The sequence below is a fragment of the Cinclus cinclus genome, chromosome Z, assembly GCF_963662255.1.
Source record: "Cinclus cinclus chromosome Z, bCinCin1.1, whole genome shotgun sequence".
Classification (NCBI taxonomy): Eukaryota; Metazoa; Chordata; class Aves; order Passeriformes; family Cinclidae; genus Cinclus; species Cinclus cinclus.
In genome coordinates this window covers 4,253,936-4,270,256 of record NC_085084.1, presented here as the reverse complement: position 1 = coordinate 4,270,256, position 16,321 = coordinate 4,253,936, and the positions used below count along the sequence as shown (strand labels likewise).

Genomic DNA, 16,321 nt, shown 5'->3' with positions numbered 1-16,321 from the left:
AAACGGGGAGCCAGGAGGATTTGGGGGATATTTTTTGGGTTCTCTCGCGGGGCCAAACCAAAGCAAAGGCAAGGCCCAACACAAATATCCAGGCCGCTGTCACCTGGCTGGGGAAGGGGGCGCATAGAAAAGCCCCTCTAGGGAGCGGATCAGGAATGTGGGAAGGTGGAGGGGAGGATGGAAGGATGACTGAAGCACTTGGCACTGGGTGGCCACTTGCCAGGGTCAGAATCGGGGACCCTTGTGTTAAGGACACCCACCCCTTCCAGACCCCACAGCCATGGGGATCCCACAGAGCTCTGTCCCCCAGAAAATTATTGCCACAGCCCTGGGGGTCCTGCAAAGACCAGAAGCGCCCCCCTCTCATGAGGGTGACATGGCTTTGGGGGTCCCAGGCAGAGGGATGAGGTGTTACTGGCCTGGGGGTCCTGATGAGCACAGCCACACTCACAAGGGGCGTCAATACCTTGGGGATCCCATGGACATGGGGGCTTAATCACTACAGGAGGGTCTCAGAACATGAGGGATTAATGCTCCTGAGTGTCTTGATGAACCCTAACCCCCAAATGGGGGCTGCCACACTTTCTGGGAGTCCTGCTGGGAGGAATGAGTGTCCCAGCTCAGAGGGGAATGCTGCAAAGTTCAGGAGACCTCCTGAGAAAAGAGAGTGTCCTGGCTGCGGGGGTCCCACAGCAGCCCCAAGTTTCCCAGGGGTCCTGCCAAGCCCAGCATGTCCAGGAAAGAGGGTCCCATGCGGGTCCAGGGCCATACTGCTGCCGCCCCACCCTGCAGGAGCAGCAGCCAAGGGGCCAACACTTGCCCCTTCCCCACCCACCTTGTCTGTGGGGAAGCCACCACAGCCCAGGGAAACCCTATCCCTGTCCTCTGCCAGCAGCTGTCCCTGTCCCCAGAGCCCCAGAGTCCTCCATCCCAGCCTGCCCGTCCCCCCACCCCTCCGTTCCTATTGCAGAGCCCTGGTGTGGGCAGGGACAGCTCAGGAGCCAGGTTTGTTCTCCTACAATAGGAGTTTATTAACAGACATTGTAATTAACAAACCATCCTAGCAACAGACAAACACAAAAATATTAATAACAATAAACTATTTACAATAAACAAAAAATATGGAAGACCATAAATAAAAAATACTTATAGCAAAAAACAAAACAAAACCATTTGTAACAATAAACAAACGCAAAACCAATCTTAACTCTAAATACCTTCCCAAACACATCCTAACAAACAAGAGCAAGCCGAGGCGCATCCCTGGCCAAGGGAACTCTTCCTACAGTTGTTCCCCGGTGGGATGCATGGATGGATGGATGGATGGATGGATGGATGGATGGATGGATGGTCACAGGTCCCGCCCGCGGACCAAGAGCTCCCGCCGGCCGCGCCGGCTCTGCCCGCGGAATTTGCGCAGCTCCTCCTTGAACGCCGGGTGCGCCATGGGCCGATAGTCCCGGGGCTCGCAGTGGCTCTGCAACGCACGGCTCCGTCAGCCCCATTGCAGGGAAGGGGCTCAGAGCCAGAACTGCCCCTCCCCACTGCCGTGCGCCCCCCTCAGCTCCTGCCAGCGAGGGGACACCGGGAGGGGACTCACCGGGAACTGGAAGAAGAACTCGCGGTACCCCCCGTTCAAGACGTAGAGCTCAGGGTACTGCAGCTGCGGGTACTCGTGGCAGGACCGATCCCTCTCCCGCAGGAACTTGCACCTGTGACTCAGGGAAAGGCCACGGGATCAGCCCCGTGCGGGCATCCAGGCGTGCCTGGGGGACGGGCAGACCCCAAAGTGCCCTCCCCCCACCGAGGCATCGCTCACATTTTGGGGCCCCTTTCAACAGAGAACTCGCAGTGGAAGATGACGATCACCCTCTTGCTGCTGTCCAGCGCCACACTGGGCTGCTCCAGCAGGAATTCCTCCACATCCCGCTGCAGCGGCAGGTTGACAGCACCCTGGGGACGGACACACGAGGCACCTTTCTCCACTCTGCCTCCCATTTCATTTTCTGCAGGGACCCACGGACGCTGCCCCACAGCCTCCCCCACTGTCATGCTCCTCTTTCCAGCTGGGAATCAACCTTTTAGGGAGTGTCTTGACACTCCCCTTGGGGCTGCTCTGTCCCTCTGGGCAGCTCTGTACCCTTCCTGAGGGGCTGCTCAAGCTCTCTGGAGGCTCAGAGTACCTCTGGTGAGGCTGCTTTACTCCTCTCTGGGAGCTCTATATCTTTGCTTCATCTCTCAGAGGGTACTCAACAAATCCCGGGCGATCCTGAACCCCTTGCTGGCGTTATGCTCAACCCCTCGTGGCGGTTCCTCCCGTTCCTCCCAGTCCCAGGAGCACAGAGGGCGGGGGGAGCGTGGAGTTCTGACCGTGATGTGGCCCCCCTCGTATTCGTAGGGGTACCGGCAGTCCACCACGATGCTGCTCTCGAGGAAGCTGCTGAAGTGCCCCGTCAGCACTGCCACCAGCTGCGGGGGGAACAAGTCACCAAGGGGGGACACACGGTGGCAGGTGGGGGGTGGAGTAGGCAGGCAGCCCCTTGGGGGGCCTGGCAAAGGGTCACTGTCCCCTTACCGTGCCAGGGGAGATGTACTTCAGGCTTGGGTCCTTCCCTTCCACCGTCGGCAGGAGGTGAGGCTGGAGGAGAGAGGATGCGGGGTCATCCCTGTCCTAGGGACACGTCCTGGGGGTGGCACCTGTCCCCCCAGCCCAGGAGCTCCCAGTGGTCAGTTCTGCACCCACAGGAGGGGAAAGGGCAGATACATGTGGCCGTGGCATTGGCATGGACCCAGAGGAGCAGTGATGGGGCTCTTTATCCAGTGCAGGGACTGCATGCTGGGCAGTCGCAGCCCTGTGTCCCCAGCCAAGGGCCACCAGCTGGCTTTGGGCTCTTGCAGGGCTCCAGTGATGGTCCCTGTTCCGAATAATGCAGCCCTGCCCCATCCTCGTGGCTCTACCTTGGAGAAGTCCCCAATGAGCTCCTGCTCATCGCTGGCCAGCACTTTCTCCATCTCCTCAAGCTGGGCGGATCTGGAAGGCTCCAGCCCCACGCCCTGTGGAGACGCACATAGCCCCAGATGACATCAGAGGCTCTGGAACAGCAGGGACGTGGCCCAGTGCTGCTGGACAGGCTGGTCCCACTCCTCCCCTTCCCCATCACCCACCAACTGCACCGACGCCTCCTGGTCAGGACTGCCAGACACCCTCTTCTGCTTCTTAGCCTTGACAGGGGTGCCCCTGTGCGAGGGCTGTCCCCGCTTCAGGACGGGCCTGGGGACACTGCCGGGCAGCCAGGACGAGCGGAAGAGCTGCCGGCACTGGCTGCGCTTCCCCGCACGCTGTGGGGAGAGCCCGTGCTGCTGCCTGGGGTGTTGGGAGCCCCCAGCAGCAGGGCTGGTGCTGCTCACCAACCAGCCCCCACCTCAGGGACCTTGGGCCCCTTTGGAGACCCCGAGAGGGGACTGTGGGGCTCCATCCTATGCCAAAGGCTGCCACATACCAGCTTTGCCTCCTCCTTCTTCATCACTGGCGTGGTCAGCCCGTTCTCCATCCCCTGGCACATGGTGGCATCGCTCTGCCAGAGCACCAGCTGGGGGGACTTGGGGCAGAAGCAGAGGAGATGGTGAAGGGGACAAGTCCTGTCAGCTGCTTTCCACCCCCAGGCAGGGATGGATCCCGTACCCAAGCTCCATCCACCTCCCAGTGCATTCCAGGCTTGCAGTCAGGGTGTCCCAATGACCTCCCAGCCCGCCCATCTCCCACATCCGCAGGCCCCCACCCATGGGGAGGTTGTGGCAGCAGCTCCAACGCGTCCAGCCGCAGGATCAGCCATTCTTGGTGCCCTCCCGAACCCTCCAGTCTCTCACCAGCACTTCTGGTGTGCGGGAAGGGCTCTGGGCAAGAAGGTTCCTCCTGGCAGCCCCATGGCCGGCGGGCAGCCGGTCCCGCTGGCCCGGCCTCTGCAGCTTTTTGGGGCCAAAGCCCTCCTGCAGCGGGGGAAGACACGGGATCAGCACCCCTCTGCCCCCTCCCTGACCCCCAGGTCCCGCTGCCCCCTCATCCTCGGGCTCCGTCTGGCGCTGCTGCACTCTGTCCCTGCGCACCTGGAGCTGGGAGATGTCCTTCAGGACCGGTCTGGCTTCCAGCTGACACTTCTGTGGGACAGCCAGGGGGTGAGAGGTGCTGCACAGGTGCGGGATCCCTGCCCCCGCTGCTGGCTCCATCTTCCTCGTCCCTGCTCGTCTGGGGACTCGGCAGGATCCTGCACAGCCTCCAGCACCTACCGGCAAGGAGTGCATCCTCTGGCCAAGGAGCTTCCTGCTGCAAGAGGAGGGAAAGGAAAGGAAAGGATGGAATGAAAGCGCTGTGTCCCACCCCTCTGCCACTGTCACCTCTGTCCCCTACGTCCTCAGGGTGGGGTAACAGCTCCCCGGGGCAGCCACAGCTCCCCAAAGGAACCTGGGGCAGGTACTGAACGAACACCAATGGCCTGAGTGGGACCCCAGCAGGGGCACGGGGACAGCCTGGCTCTTGGGTCTGGGACAGGGACAGCCTGAGCACGGGGACAGCCTAGCATTCGTGTCCTGCCACAAGGACACAGCCCCTCCACTTACTCTTTGAGACGTCTCCCAGAGTTCGGCATCATTTTCTGGAAGCTGTGGGGAGAGCAGAGATGAGCTTTATGGGGGGATGGCATCCGCATCCCTGCCCAAGCAGCCCAGGTTGTCACCTCCCAGACACAGACTGGGGGACACAGCCGGGCTTAGACCGAGCCCTGCTGCTCGGGAGAGGCAGGGCCAGGGCCAGGGCCAGGGCCAGGAGGTATCCCCGGGGGGACACGGGGATGGGGCCACTCACTTTTCCCTCACGGCTGCGGAGCTCTGCTGTGTGGGGGAGTCCGGTGCCAGTGCTGCGGGAACAAGGGACAGGGATAGCCGCGGTGTGGGGATCGGGGAGCTGGCCGCAGCCCAGGACAGCGGGCAGGATGGGTCCGGGCAGGGAGGCCCCCAGCAGGCGGGTGGCAGCGCCGTCGGGAGCAGCGGTCCCGCATGGAATGCTGCGCGTCACCCCGAGCAGGGTCCCCAGCGGAGCGGCTCCTGGCTGAGCCCCAGGGACCGCAGGCACGGGCTCCTGCCCATCACTCCCCAAAAAGCCTCGAGCCCCTCGGACCCCCCTCCCACACCTTCGGCACGACCCCAGAGCCAGCAGCGGTTGGGGACGGCTGTGGGGCGGAGCAGCCGCAGTCCCTCACCTGGATCCGTGGGCTGCGAGGACACCGAGTCCCCGGGGCAGTCCGAGGCCAGCGGCTCCGGGGACAGCGTGTGCCACAGCCGCGGGAGGGGCAGCGCCCCGCGTCCCCTCTGAGGGGTGTCCTGGTACCTGCGGGCGGACAAGTGTCGGTGACACGGGGCAGTGTCCGTGGCCCGGGTGCCCCTTCTTGCCCCGGCGAGGCGGGGGCAGGAGCTGAAGGAGGGATCCCAAAAAGCGTCCTTTGGCACGAGCCCCGGACAAAGGCACCCCGGCCACCCCCGTCACCTGTCCGGGACCGCCGGGTCAGCCCTATCCAGTGACAGCGGCGTGAGCGCGGCTGTGCCCGGGGAGGGCAGAGGGGAGATGGCCGCCAGCCCGCGGCCACCGCGCAGTGACATGGCCCGGGCAGGGACCGAGAGAGCGAGCTCCGGCAAGTAACCGGGGACGGGGGACAAGAGACGGCAAGAAGTAAGAGGTGCAAAGAGATGGCAGTGAGAGGCGGGAGTTGATAAAAGGCGATAAGAGGCGATAAAAGGTGACAAAAAGTGATAAAAGGTGGCCGGAGGCGACAGGAGGCGAGCAGAGGTGACAGGTGCCACCCGCGCCGCTCCCGCTTAGAGCAGTAACAGGAATAACAACACCAGCGGCAGCCGCAGCCAATGGGAGGCCGCGGCGCGCACGAGGCGACTCCCCCAGCCAATGGGAGGTCGCAGTGGGCGCGAGGGCCAAAGAGAGGCGCGCGAGGCGCTTGGGGGCGGAGCCGCAGACGAGGGGGCGGTTTCAGAGGCGAAAGGGGGCGTGTCCAGCAGAAAAAGGGGGCGTGTTCAGCAGAAAAAGGGCGTGGCCAGCGCTGCCCTCACGACGGGCGGGGCCGCGCCCTGTCAGTGCAGGGGACACTCGGTCCCTCCCGTGTCTCCTGCAGCGCGACAAACTTGTGCCCTAATGCCACCCTCACAACCCCGACTGCCACATGCAGCCACAAGAACGCAAGCTTGAAATCTTGGACCTTCTTAATAGCGGACTTTCTTTTTTTAAAGGCGGCTGTGAATGGCCTGCTCTGTGTACCAGCCAGAAAACTCTTACTTCTGTATTAAACGTAACCAAAATCAGTTAATTGTGCTTCAAGCTGCTTGATTCCTTTGCTCTTGCAAGCACGCCCTTGAGTCCCTAGTGTTTATTTCCCCTGTGCTTCCAGCCTGCCTCAGTTTCCTCATGGATGCGCCAGAAGTGTTGGAATTTTAAGAGAGCTAAGTAGAGACCTGGGGGGGGGGGGGGGGGGGGGGGCGGAAATCACAGTCTGGAACTAATCTCGCTTTTCTCCCACTTGGAGATCAAACGTGCTGAAGGAGCCCAGCCCCACGGGTGTTTGGAGTCCAAACTTCACGGGTGTTTGGAAGGCGCTGTTCCACTGCTGAGAGCCAGCAGCTCTGACACAGCCCTGCAAAAAGCACCAGTTCCTCCTGCTAACAGCAAATTCTATGTATTTTTACGTGTGTGTATATATATATATATATATACACACATTTATATATAGAACAGGAATTCTGAGAAAGCTCTGTGCCACTCTAGTGACATTTTATGCTGTTCAAGTCTTGTCAACTGCTGCCTTAAAACATTTGAAGAGCTGAAAGGGGATTTGACACAGAATGAAGTTGCAGATGATTTTAGCAAAGATCCTCAGTTTAGCCATTTTGTGTAGTCATTTCTTCTGCTCTTCTGAGTGGTGATTTGCATTGCTGTTTTCTGCTTTATCTGCTCAGTTTTGGGGCAGGCTAAGTGGCCTTCCTTGTATGCCACAGCCCCTTTATTGCTGACCTCCACAACCTTTTCTTTAATTGAGGGCACACACCTCTTGGCCCATGTGTGTGTGCAGATGCCCCTTCCAACAGCTTGAAAATAGGATTATTGATGGGCAGCTTGGGAGGGAGCAGGACACGGGTGTGGGGACCAGGAGGCACAAACGGGGAGCCAGGAGGATTTGGGGGATATTTTTTGGGTTCTCTCGCGGGGCCAAACCAAAGCAAAGGCAAGGCCCAACACAAATATCCAGGCCGCTGTCACCTGGCTGGGGAAGGGGGCGCATAGAAAAGCCCCTCTAGGGAGCGGATCAGGAATGTGGGAAGGTGGAGGGGAGGATGGAAGGATGACTGAAGCACTTGGCACTGGGTGGCCACTTGCCAGGGTCAGAATCGGGGACCCTTGTGTTAAGGACACCCACCCCTTCCAGACCCCACAGCCATGGGGATCCCACAGAGCTCTGTCCCCCAGAAAATTATTGCCACAGCCCTGGGGGTCCTGCAAAGACCAGAAGCGCCCCCCTCTCATGAGGGTGACATGGCTTTGGGGGTCCCAGGCAGAGGGATGAGGTGTTACTGGCCTGGGGGTCCTGATGAGCACAGCCACACTCACAAGGGGCGTCAATACCTTGGGGATCCCATGGACATGGGGGCTTAATCACTACAGGAGGGTCTCAGAACATGAGGGATTAATGCTCCTGAGTGTCTTGATGAACCCTAACCCCCAAATGGGGGCTGCCACACTTTCTGGGAGTCCTGCTGGGAGGAATGAGTGTCCCAGCTCAGAGGGGAATGCTGCAAAGTTCAGGAGACCTCCTGAGAAAAGAGAGTGTCCTGGCTGCGGGGGTCCCACAGCAGCCCCAAGTTTCCCAGGGGTCCTGCCAAGCCCAGCATGTCCAGGAAAGAGGGTCCCATGCGGGTCCAGGGCCATACTGCTGCCGCCCCACCCTGCAGGAGCAGCAGCCAAGGGGCCAACACTTGCCCCTTCCCCACCCACCTTGTCTGTGGGGAAGCCACCACAGCCCAGGGAAACCCTATCCCTGTCCTCTGCCAGCAGCTGTCCCTGTCCCCAGAGCCCCAGAGTCCTCCATCCCAGCCTGCCCGTCCCCCCACCCCTCCGTTCCTACTGCAGAGCCCTGGAGTGGGCAGGGACAGCTCAGGAGCCAGGTTTGTTCTCCTACAATAGGAGTTTATTAACAGACATTGTAATTAACAAACCATCCTAGCAACAGACAAACACAAAAATATTAATAACAATAAAGTATTTACAATAAACAAAAAATACGGAAGACCATAAATAAAAAATACTTATAGCAAAAAACAAAACAAAACCATTTGTAACAATAAACAAACGCAAAACCAATCTTAACTCTAAATACCTTCCCAAACACATCCTAACAAACAAGAGCAAGCCGAGGCGCATCCCTGGCCAAGGGAACTCTTCCTACAGTTGTTCCCCGGTGGGATGCATGGATGGATGGAAGGATGGATGGATGGATGGATGGATGGATGGATGGTCACAGGTCCCGCCCGCGGACCAAGAGCTCCCGCCGGCCGCGCCGGCTCTGCCCGCGGAATTTGCGCAGCTCCTCCTTGAACGCCGGGTGCGCCATGGGCCGATAGTCCCGGGGCTCGCAGTGGCTCTGCAACGCACGGCTCCGTCAGCCCCATTGCAGGGAAGGGGCTCAGAGCCAGAACTGCCCCTCCCCACTGCCGTGCGCCCCCCTCAGCTCCTGCCAGCGAGGGGACACCGGGAGGGGACTCACCGGGAACTGGAAGAAGAACTCGCGGTACCCCCCGTTCAAGACGTAGAGCTCAGGGTACTGCAGCTGCGGGTACTCGTGGCAGGACCGATCCCTCTCCCGCAGGAACTTGCACCTGTGACTCAGGGAAAGGCCACGGGATCAGCCCCGTGCGGGGATCCAGGCGTGCCTGGGGGACGGGCAGACCCCAAAGTGCCCTCCCCCCACCGAGGCATCGCTCACATTTTGGGGCCCCTTTCAACAGAGAACTCGCAGTGGAAGATGACGATCACCCTCTTGCTGCTGTCCAGCGCCACACTGGGCTGCTCCAGCAGGAATTCCTCCACATCCCGCTGCAGCGGCAGGTTGACAGCACCCTGGGGACGGACACACGAGGCACCTTTCTCCACTCTGCCTCCCATTTCATTTTCTGCAGGGACCCACGGACGCTGCCCCACAGCCTCCCCCACTGTCATACTCCTCTTTCCAGCTGGGAATCAACCTTTTAGGGAGTGTCTTGACACTCCCCTTGGGGCTGCTCTGTCCCTCTGGGCAGCTCTGTACCCTTCCTGAGGGGCTGCTCAAGCTCTCTGGAGGCTCAGAGTACCTCTGGTGAGGCTGCTTTACTCCTCTCTGGGAGCTCTATATCTTTGCTTCATCTCTCAGAGGGTACTCAACAAATCCCGGGCGATCCTGAACCCCTTGCTGGCGTTATGCTCAACCCCTCGTGGCGGTTCCTCCCGTTCCTCCCAGTCCCAGGAGCACAGAGGGCGGGGGCAGCGTGGAGTTCTGACCGTGATGTGGCCCCCCTCGTATTCGTAGGGGTACCGGCAGTCCACCACGATGTTGCTCTCGAGGAAGCTGCTGAAGTGCCCCGTCAGCACTGCCACCAGCTGCGGGGGGAACAAGTCACCAAGGGGGGACACACGGGGGCAGGTGGGGGGTGGAATAGGCAGGCAGCCCCTTGGGGGGCCTGGCAAAGGGTCACTGTCCCCTTACCGTGCCAGGGGAGATGTACTTCAGGCTTGGGTCCTTCCCTTCCACCGTCGGCAGGAGGTGAGGCTGGAGGAGAGAGGATGCGGGGTCATCCCTGTCCTAGGGACACGTCCTGGGGGTGGCACCTGTCCCCCCAGCCCAGGAGCTCCCAGTGGTCAGTTCTGCACCCGCAGGAGGGGAAAGGGCAGATACATGTGGCCGTGGCATTGGCATGGACCCAGAGGAGCAGTGATGGGGCTCTTTATCCAGTGCAGGGACTGCATGCTGGGCAGTCACAGCCCTGTGTCCCCAGCCAAGGGCCACCAGCTGGCTTTGGGCTCTTGCAGGGCTCCAGTGATGGTCCCTGCTCCCAATAATGCAGCCCTGCCCCATCCTCGTGGCTCTACCATGGAGAAGTCCCCAATGAGCTCCTGCTCATCGCTGGCCAGCACTTTCTCCATCTCCTCAAGCTGGGCGGATCTGGAAGGCTCCAGCCCCACTCCCTGTGGAGACACACACAGCCCCAGATGACATCAGAGGCTCTGGAACAGCAGGGACGTGGCCCAGTGCTGCTGGACAGGCTGGTCCCACTCCTCCCCTTCCCCATCACCCACCAACTGCACCGACGCCTCCTGGTCAGGACTGCCAGACACCCTCTTCTGCTTCTTAGCCTTGAGAGGGGTGCCCCTGTGCGAGGGCTGTCCCCGCTTCAGGACGGGCCTGGGGACACTGCCGGGCAGCCAGGACGAGCGGAAGAGCTGCCGGCACTGGCTGCGCTTCCCCGCACGCTGTGGGGAGAGCCCGTGCTGCTGCCTGGGGTGTTGGGAGCCCCCAGCAGCAGGGCTGGTGCTGCTCACCAATCAGCCCCCACCTCAGGGACCTTGGGCCCCTTTGGAGACCCCGAGAGGGGACTGTGGGGCTCCATCCTATGCCAAAGGCTGCCACATACCAGCTTTGCCTCCTCCTTCTTCATCACTGGCGTGGTCAGCCCGTTCTCCATCCCCTGGCACATGGTGGCATCGCTCTGCCAGAGCACCAGCTGGGGGGACTTGGGGGAGAAGCAGAGGAGATGGTGAAGGGGACAAGTCCTGTCAGCTGCTTTCCACCCCCAGGCAGGGATGGATCCCGTACCCAAGCTCCATCCACCTCCCAGTGCATTCCAGGCTTGCAGTCAGGGTGTCCCAATGACCTCCCAGCCCGCCCATCTCCCACATCCGCAGGCCCCCACCCATGGGGAGGTTGTGGCAGCAGCTCCAACGCGTCCAGCCGCAGGATCAGCCATTCTTGGTGCCCTCCCGAACCCTCCAGTCTCTCACCAGCAGTTCTGGTGTGCGGGAAGGGCTCTGGGCAAGAAGGTTCCTCCTGGCAGCCCCATGGCCGGCGGGCAGCCGGTCCCGCTGGCCCGGCCTCTGCAGCTTTTTGGGGCCAAAGCCCTCCTGCAGCGGGGGAAGACACGGGATCAGCACCCCTCTGCCCCCTCCCTGACCCCCAGGTCCCGCTGCCCCCTCATCCTCGGGCTCCGTCTGGCGCTGCTGCACTCTGTCCCTGCGCACCTGGAGCTGGGAGATGTCCTTCAGGACCGGTCTGGCTTCCAGCTGACACTTCTGTGGGACAGCCAGGGGGTGAGAGGTGCTGCACAGGTGCGGGATCCCTGCCCCCGCTGCTGGCTCCATCTTCCTCGTCCCTGCTCGTCCGGGGACTCGGCAGGATCCTGCACAGCCTCCAGCACCTACCGGCAAGGAGTGCATCCTCGGGCCAAGGAGCTTCCTGCTGCAAGAGGAGGGAAAGGAAAGGATGGAATGAAAGCGCTGTGTCCCACCCCTCAGCCACTGTCACCTCTGTCCCCTACGTCCTCAGGGTGGGGTAACAGCTCCCCGGGGCAGCCACAGCTCCCCAGAGGAACCTGGGGCAGGTACTGAACGAACACCAATGGCCTGAGTGGGACCCCAGCAGGGGCACGGGGACAGCCTGGCTGTTGGGTCTGGGACAGGGACAGCCTGAGCACGGGGACAGCCTAGCATTCGTGTCCTGCCGCAAGGACACAGCCCCTCCACTTACTCTTTGAGACGTCTCCCAGAGTTCGGCATCATTTTCTGGAAGCTGTGGGGAGAACAGAGATGAGCTTTATGGGGGGATGGCATCCGCATCCCTGCCCAAGCAGCCCAGGTTGTCACCTCCCAGACACAGACTGGGGGACACAGCCGGGCTTAGACCAAGCCCTGCTGCTCGGGAGAGGCAGGGCCAGGGCCAGGGCCAGGGCCAGGAGGTATCCCCGGGGGGACACGGGGATGGGGCCACTCACTTTTCCCTCACGGCTGCGGAGCTCTGCTGTGTGGGGGAGTCCGGTGCCAGTGCTGCGGGAACAAGGGACAGGGATAGCCGCGGTGTGGGGATCGGGGAGCTGGCCGCAGCCCAGGACAGCGGGCAGGATGGGTCCGGGCAGGGAGGCCCCCAGCAGGCGGGTGGCAGCGCCGTCGGGAGCAGCGGTCCCGCATGGAATGCTGCGCGTCACCCCGAGCAGGGTCCCCAGCGGAGCGGCTCCTGGCTGAGCCCCAGGGACCGCAGGCACGGGCTCCTGCCCATCACTCCCCAAAAAGCCTCGAGCCCCTCGGACCCCCCTCCCACACCTTCGGCACGACCCCAGAGCCAGCAGCGGTTGGGGACGGCTGTGGGGCGGAGCAGCCGCAGTCCCTCACCTGGATCCGTGGGCTGCGAGGACACCGAGTCCCCGGGGCAGTCCGAGGCCAGCGGCTCCGGGGACAGCGTGTGCCACAGCCGCGGGAGGGGCAGCGCCCCGCGTCCCCTCTGAGGGGTGTCCTGGTACCTGCGGGCGGACAAGTGTCGGTGACACGGGGCAGTGTCCGTGGCCCGGGTGCCCCTTCTTGCCCCGGCGAGGCGGGGGCAGGAGCTGAAGGAGGGATCCCAAAAAGCGTCCTTTGGCACGAGCCCCGGACAAAGGCACCCCGGCCACCCCCGTCACCTGTCCGGGACCGCCGGGTCAGCCCTATCCAGTGACAGCGGCGTGAGCGCGGCTGTGCCCGGGGAGGGCAGAGGGGAGATGGCCGCCAGCCCGCGGCCACCGCGCAGTGACATGGCCCGGGCAGGGACCGAGAGAGCGAGCTCCGGCAAGTAACCGGGGACGGGGAACAAGAGACGGCAAGAAGTAAGAGGTGCAAAGAGATGGCAGTGAGAGGCGGGAGTTGATAAAAGGCGATAAGAGGCGATAAAACGTGACAAAAAGTGATAAAAGGTGGCCGGAGGCGACAGGAGGCGAGCAGAGGTGACAGGTGCCACCCGCGCCGCTCCCGCTTAGAGCAGTAACAGGAATAACAACACCAGCGGCAGCCGCAGCCAATGGGAGGCCGCGGCGCGCACGAGGCGACTCCCCCAGCCAATGGGAGGTCGCAGTGGGCGCGAGGGCCAAAGAGAGGCGCGCGAGGCGCTTGGGGGCGGAGCCGCAGACGAGGGGGCGGTTTCAGAGGCGAAAGGGGGCGTGTCCAGCAGGAAAAGGGCGTGTTCAGCAGAAAAAGGGCGTGGCCAGCGCTGCCCTCACGACGGGCGGGGCCGCGCCCTGTCAGTGCAGGGGACACTCGGTCCCTCCCGTGTCTCCTGCAGCGCGACAAACTTGTGCCCTAATGCCACCCTCACAACCCCGACTGCCACATGCAGCCACAAGAACGCAAGCTTGAAATCTTGGACCTTCTTAATAGCGGACTTTCTTTTTTTAAAGGCGGCTGTGAATGGCCTGCTCTGTGTACCAGCCAGAAAACTCTTATTTCTGTATTAAACGTAACCAAAATCAGTTAATTGTGCTTAAAGCTGCTTGATCCCTTTGCTCTTGCAAGCACGCCCTTGAGTCCCTAGTGTTTATTTCCCCTGTGCTTCCAGCCTGCCTCAGTTTCCTCATGGATGCGCCAGAAGTGTTGGAATTTTAAGAGAGCTAAGTAGAGACCTGGGTGGGGGGGGGGGGGGGTGCGGAAATCACAGTCTGGAACTAATCTCGCTTTTCTCCCACTTGGAGATCAAACGTGCCGAAGGAGCCCAGCCCCACGGGTGTTTGGAGTCCAAACTTCACGGGTGTTTGGAAGGCGCTGTTCCACTGCTGAGAGCCAGCAGCTCTGACACAGCCCTGCAAAAAGCACCAGTTCCTCCTGCTAACAGCAAATTCTATGTATTTTTACGTGTGTGTATATATATATATATATATATATATACACATTTATATATAGAACAGGAATTCTGAGAAAGCTCTGTGCCACTCTAGTGACATTTTATGCTGTTCAAGTCTTGTCAACTGCTGCCTTAAAACATTTGAAGAGCTGAAAGGGGATTTGACACAGAATGAAGTTGCAGATGATTTTAGCAAAGATCCTCAGTTTAGCCATTTTGTGGAGTCATTTCTTCTGCTCTTCTGAGTGGCGATTTGCATTGCTGTTTTCTGCTTTATCTGCTCAGTTTTGGGGCAGGTTAAGTGGCCTTCCTTGTATGCCACAGCCCCTTTATTGCTGACCTCCACAACCTTTTCTTTAATTGAGGGCACACACCTCTTGGCCCATGTGTGTGTGCAGATGCCCCTTCCAACAGCTTGAAAATAGGATTATTGATGGGCAGCGTGGGAGGGAGCAGGACACGGGTGTGGGGACCAGGAGGCACAAACGGGGAGCCAGGAGGATTTGGGGGATATTTTTTGGGTTCTCTCGCGGGGCCAAACCAAAGCAAGGGCAAGGCCCAACACAAATATCCAGGCCGCTGTCACCTGGCTGGGGAAGGGGGCGCATAGAAAAGCCCCTCTAGGGAGCGGATCAGGAATGTGGGAAGGTGGAGGGGAGGATGGAAGGATGACTGAAGCACTTGGCACTGGGTGGCCACTTGCCAGGGTCAGAATGGGGGACCCTTGTGTTAAGGACACCCACCCCTTCCAGACCCCACAGCCATGGGGATCCCACAGAGCTCTGTCCCCCAGAAAATTATTGCCACAGCCCTGGGGGTCCTGCAAAGACCAGAAGCGCCCCCCTCTCATGAGGGTGACATGGCTTTGGGGGTCCCAGGCAGAGGGATGAGGTGTTACTGGCCTGGGGGTCCTGATGAGCACAGCCACACTCACAAGGGGCGTCAATACCTTGGGGATCCCATGGACATGGGGGCTTAATCACTACAGGAGGGTCTCAGAACATGAGGGATTAATGCTCCTGAGTGTCTTGATGAACCCTAACCCCCAAATGGGGGCTGCCACACTTTCTGGGAGTCCTGCTGGGAGGAATGAGTGTCCCAGCTCAGAGGGGAATGCTGCAAAGTTCAGGAGACCTCCTGAGAAAAGAGAGTGTCCTGGCTGCGGGGGTCCCACAGCAGCCCCAAGTTTCCCAGGGGTCCTGCCAAGCTGTCCTGGTTTCAAGGACAGGTGTTTGCCCAGGAAAGCAGAAGCTTCCCCTTGGACTGAAAGAAAATGTGATTCTTCCGATTATTATAATTTTGGAATTAAGAGAGCTCTCAGGCAAAGATATGGGGGTAGGAATAACAGTTCTTTACTAGTATATTTAACAAGACAAACAAGAACAACAAGAGCTATGAAATTACCCACAAACAGAACAGTAACTCAGTCCCAGTGTTTTTTGGCTGCAGGCACCTTTTCCCTGAGCTGCAGTTCCCGGTGCTGGGGGCGGGCAGGTCCCGCAGAGCCGCAGGAGGGCTGGGGGTGATGGCAGAGCTGTCCCAGGGGGAGAGAGAGATGGAGAGAGAGAGCTCTCTGCTCACGGTGTCGGTCCCGGTGCTCAGTAGAGTGCTGGATGGTGGTAGTTCACAGCGAGAAGACAGCCGGGCAGGGTCCGATGGTGGTTTCCCCGACGCAGGGATGGGACACCGGAGGCGATCGTCCTTCTCGTCCGAACTCCACGGGGGAAATGGGCCGAGACCCAGCCTTCCGCTTCCTCTTCTGGCTGTTTGAATCTCGCCGGGTTTCACTCTTCCCTCCCGTCCCCTCCCCCTTGTAACCAGGGCCCAGTCAACAGGTATCTTAGCATGACAATGGGGAAAATTCCACAGAGGCAAAAAAAAGAAAGAACTAACCCTCAACATTATCCACCCCGAATTTTCCCCTACCATCATGCCAAATCAAATTAAAAATCTTCAAATTATAGACATCCATACAGTTACAGATACAGGCACAGTATTGTAGGTAATTCACCCTAAAACAAGGTCTCCTTGGGGGATGCATCTGGTCTTTCCATCCCTTTGCATGATCCACCAGGTACACCCTGGCCCTTGAGCAAAAACCACCCCCGAATTGGATTGTCTTTGCTGGAGGCAGGGTTCACCCAAACAGTTTTTCCTAGCATACCTCTCATATGCACCACTGGAACCTTGTCCCCATCTGGTGTTCTCAAGGGCTCAGACTGGGCAGGGCCTGCTCGATTAGTGGAACCTTGGGTGTTCACTAACCATGTGGCCTTTGGTAGATTAATCTCCCAGTTCTTGAATGTCCCCCCCACCCAGTGCCTTCAAGGTGGTTTTAAGCAGCCCATTGCACCGTTCCACTTTCCCAGCCGCTGGTGCGTGATAAG

At 60.2% G+C, this 16,321-nt stretch overlaps 2 protein-coding genes across 2 annotated transcripts; both read right to left on the bottom strand.

Annotated features, from left to right (window-relative positions):
- Window positions 1-1,351: 1,351 nt before the first annotated feature.
- On the bottom strand, window positions 1,352-5,649 carry LOC134056696 (M-phase inducer phosphatase 2-like). Its single transcript, XM_062513559.1, has 13 exons — window positions 5,537-5,649; window positions 5,069-5,380; window positions 4,615-4,656; window positions 4,285-4,321; window positions 3,868-3,987; window positions 3,501-3,572; window positions 3,130-3,339; window positions 2,959-3,054; window positions 2,576-2,638; window positions 2,371-2,469; window positions 1,820-1,953; window positions 1,601-1,712; window positions 1,352-1,477 (listed from the first exon to the last, which is right to left on the bottom strand). Exons 1-13 carry the CDS (start codon window positions 5,647-5,649, stop codon window positions 1,352-1,354), a joined length of 1,536 nt encoding a protein of 511 aa, XP_062369543.1.
- A 2,915-nt stretch (window positions 5,650-8,564) lies between these two features.
- On the bottom strand, window positions 8,565-10,776 carry LOC134056695 (M-phase inducer phosphatase 2-like). Its single transcript, XM_062513557.1, has 8 exons — window positions 10,723-10,776; window positions 10,379-10,552; window positions 10,172-10,267; window positions 9,789-9,851; window positions 9,584-9,682; window positions 9,033-9,166; window positions 8,814-8,925; window positions 8,565-8,690 (listed from the first exon to the last, which is right to left on the bottom strand). Exons 1-8 carry the CDS (start codon window positions 10,774-10,776, stop codon window positions 8,565-8,567), a joined length of 858 nt encoding a protein of 285 aa, XP_062369541.1.
- Window positions 10,777-16,321: the final 5,545 nt, after the last annotated feature.

Bases quoted from the DNA above. Each gene is read 5' to 3' on its own strand.
- LOC134056696 (XM_062513559.1), bottom strand. From the start codon at position 5,649: ATGTCACTGCGCGGTGGCCGCGGGCTGGCGGCCATCTCCCCTCTGCCC. The intron at 3,988-4,284 runs GTAGGTGCTGGA...CCCCCGCTGCAG, and splicing joins AGAGGATGCACTCCTTGCCG to GAGGGCTTTGGCCCCAAAAA. The intron at 1,478-1,600 runs GTGAGTCCCCTC...CGTGCGTTGCAG, and splicing joins AGTTCTTCTTCCAGTTCCCG to AGCCACTGCGAGCCCCGGGA.
- LOC134056695 (XM_062513557.1), bottom strand. From the start codon at position 10,776: ATGTGCCAGGGGATGGAGAACGGGCTGACCACGCCAGTGATGAAGAAG. The intron at 9,852-10,171 runs GTAGAGCCACGA...TCTCTCCTCCAG, and splicing joins TCATTGGGGACTTCTCCATG to CCTCACCTCCTGCCGACGGT. The intron at 9,683-9,788 runs GTAAGGGGACAG...TTCCCCCCGCAG, and splicing joins AGTACATCTCCCCTGGCACG to CTGGTGGCAGTGCTGACGGG.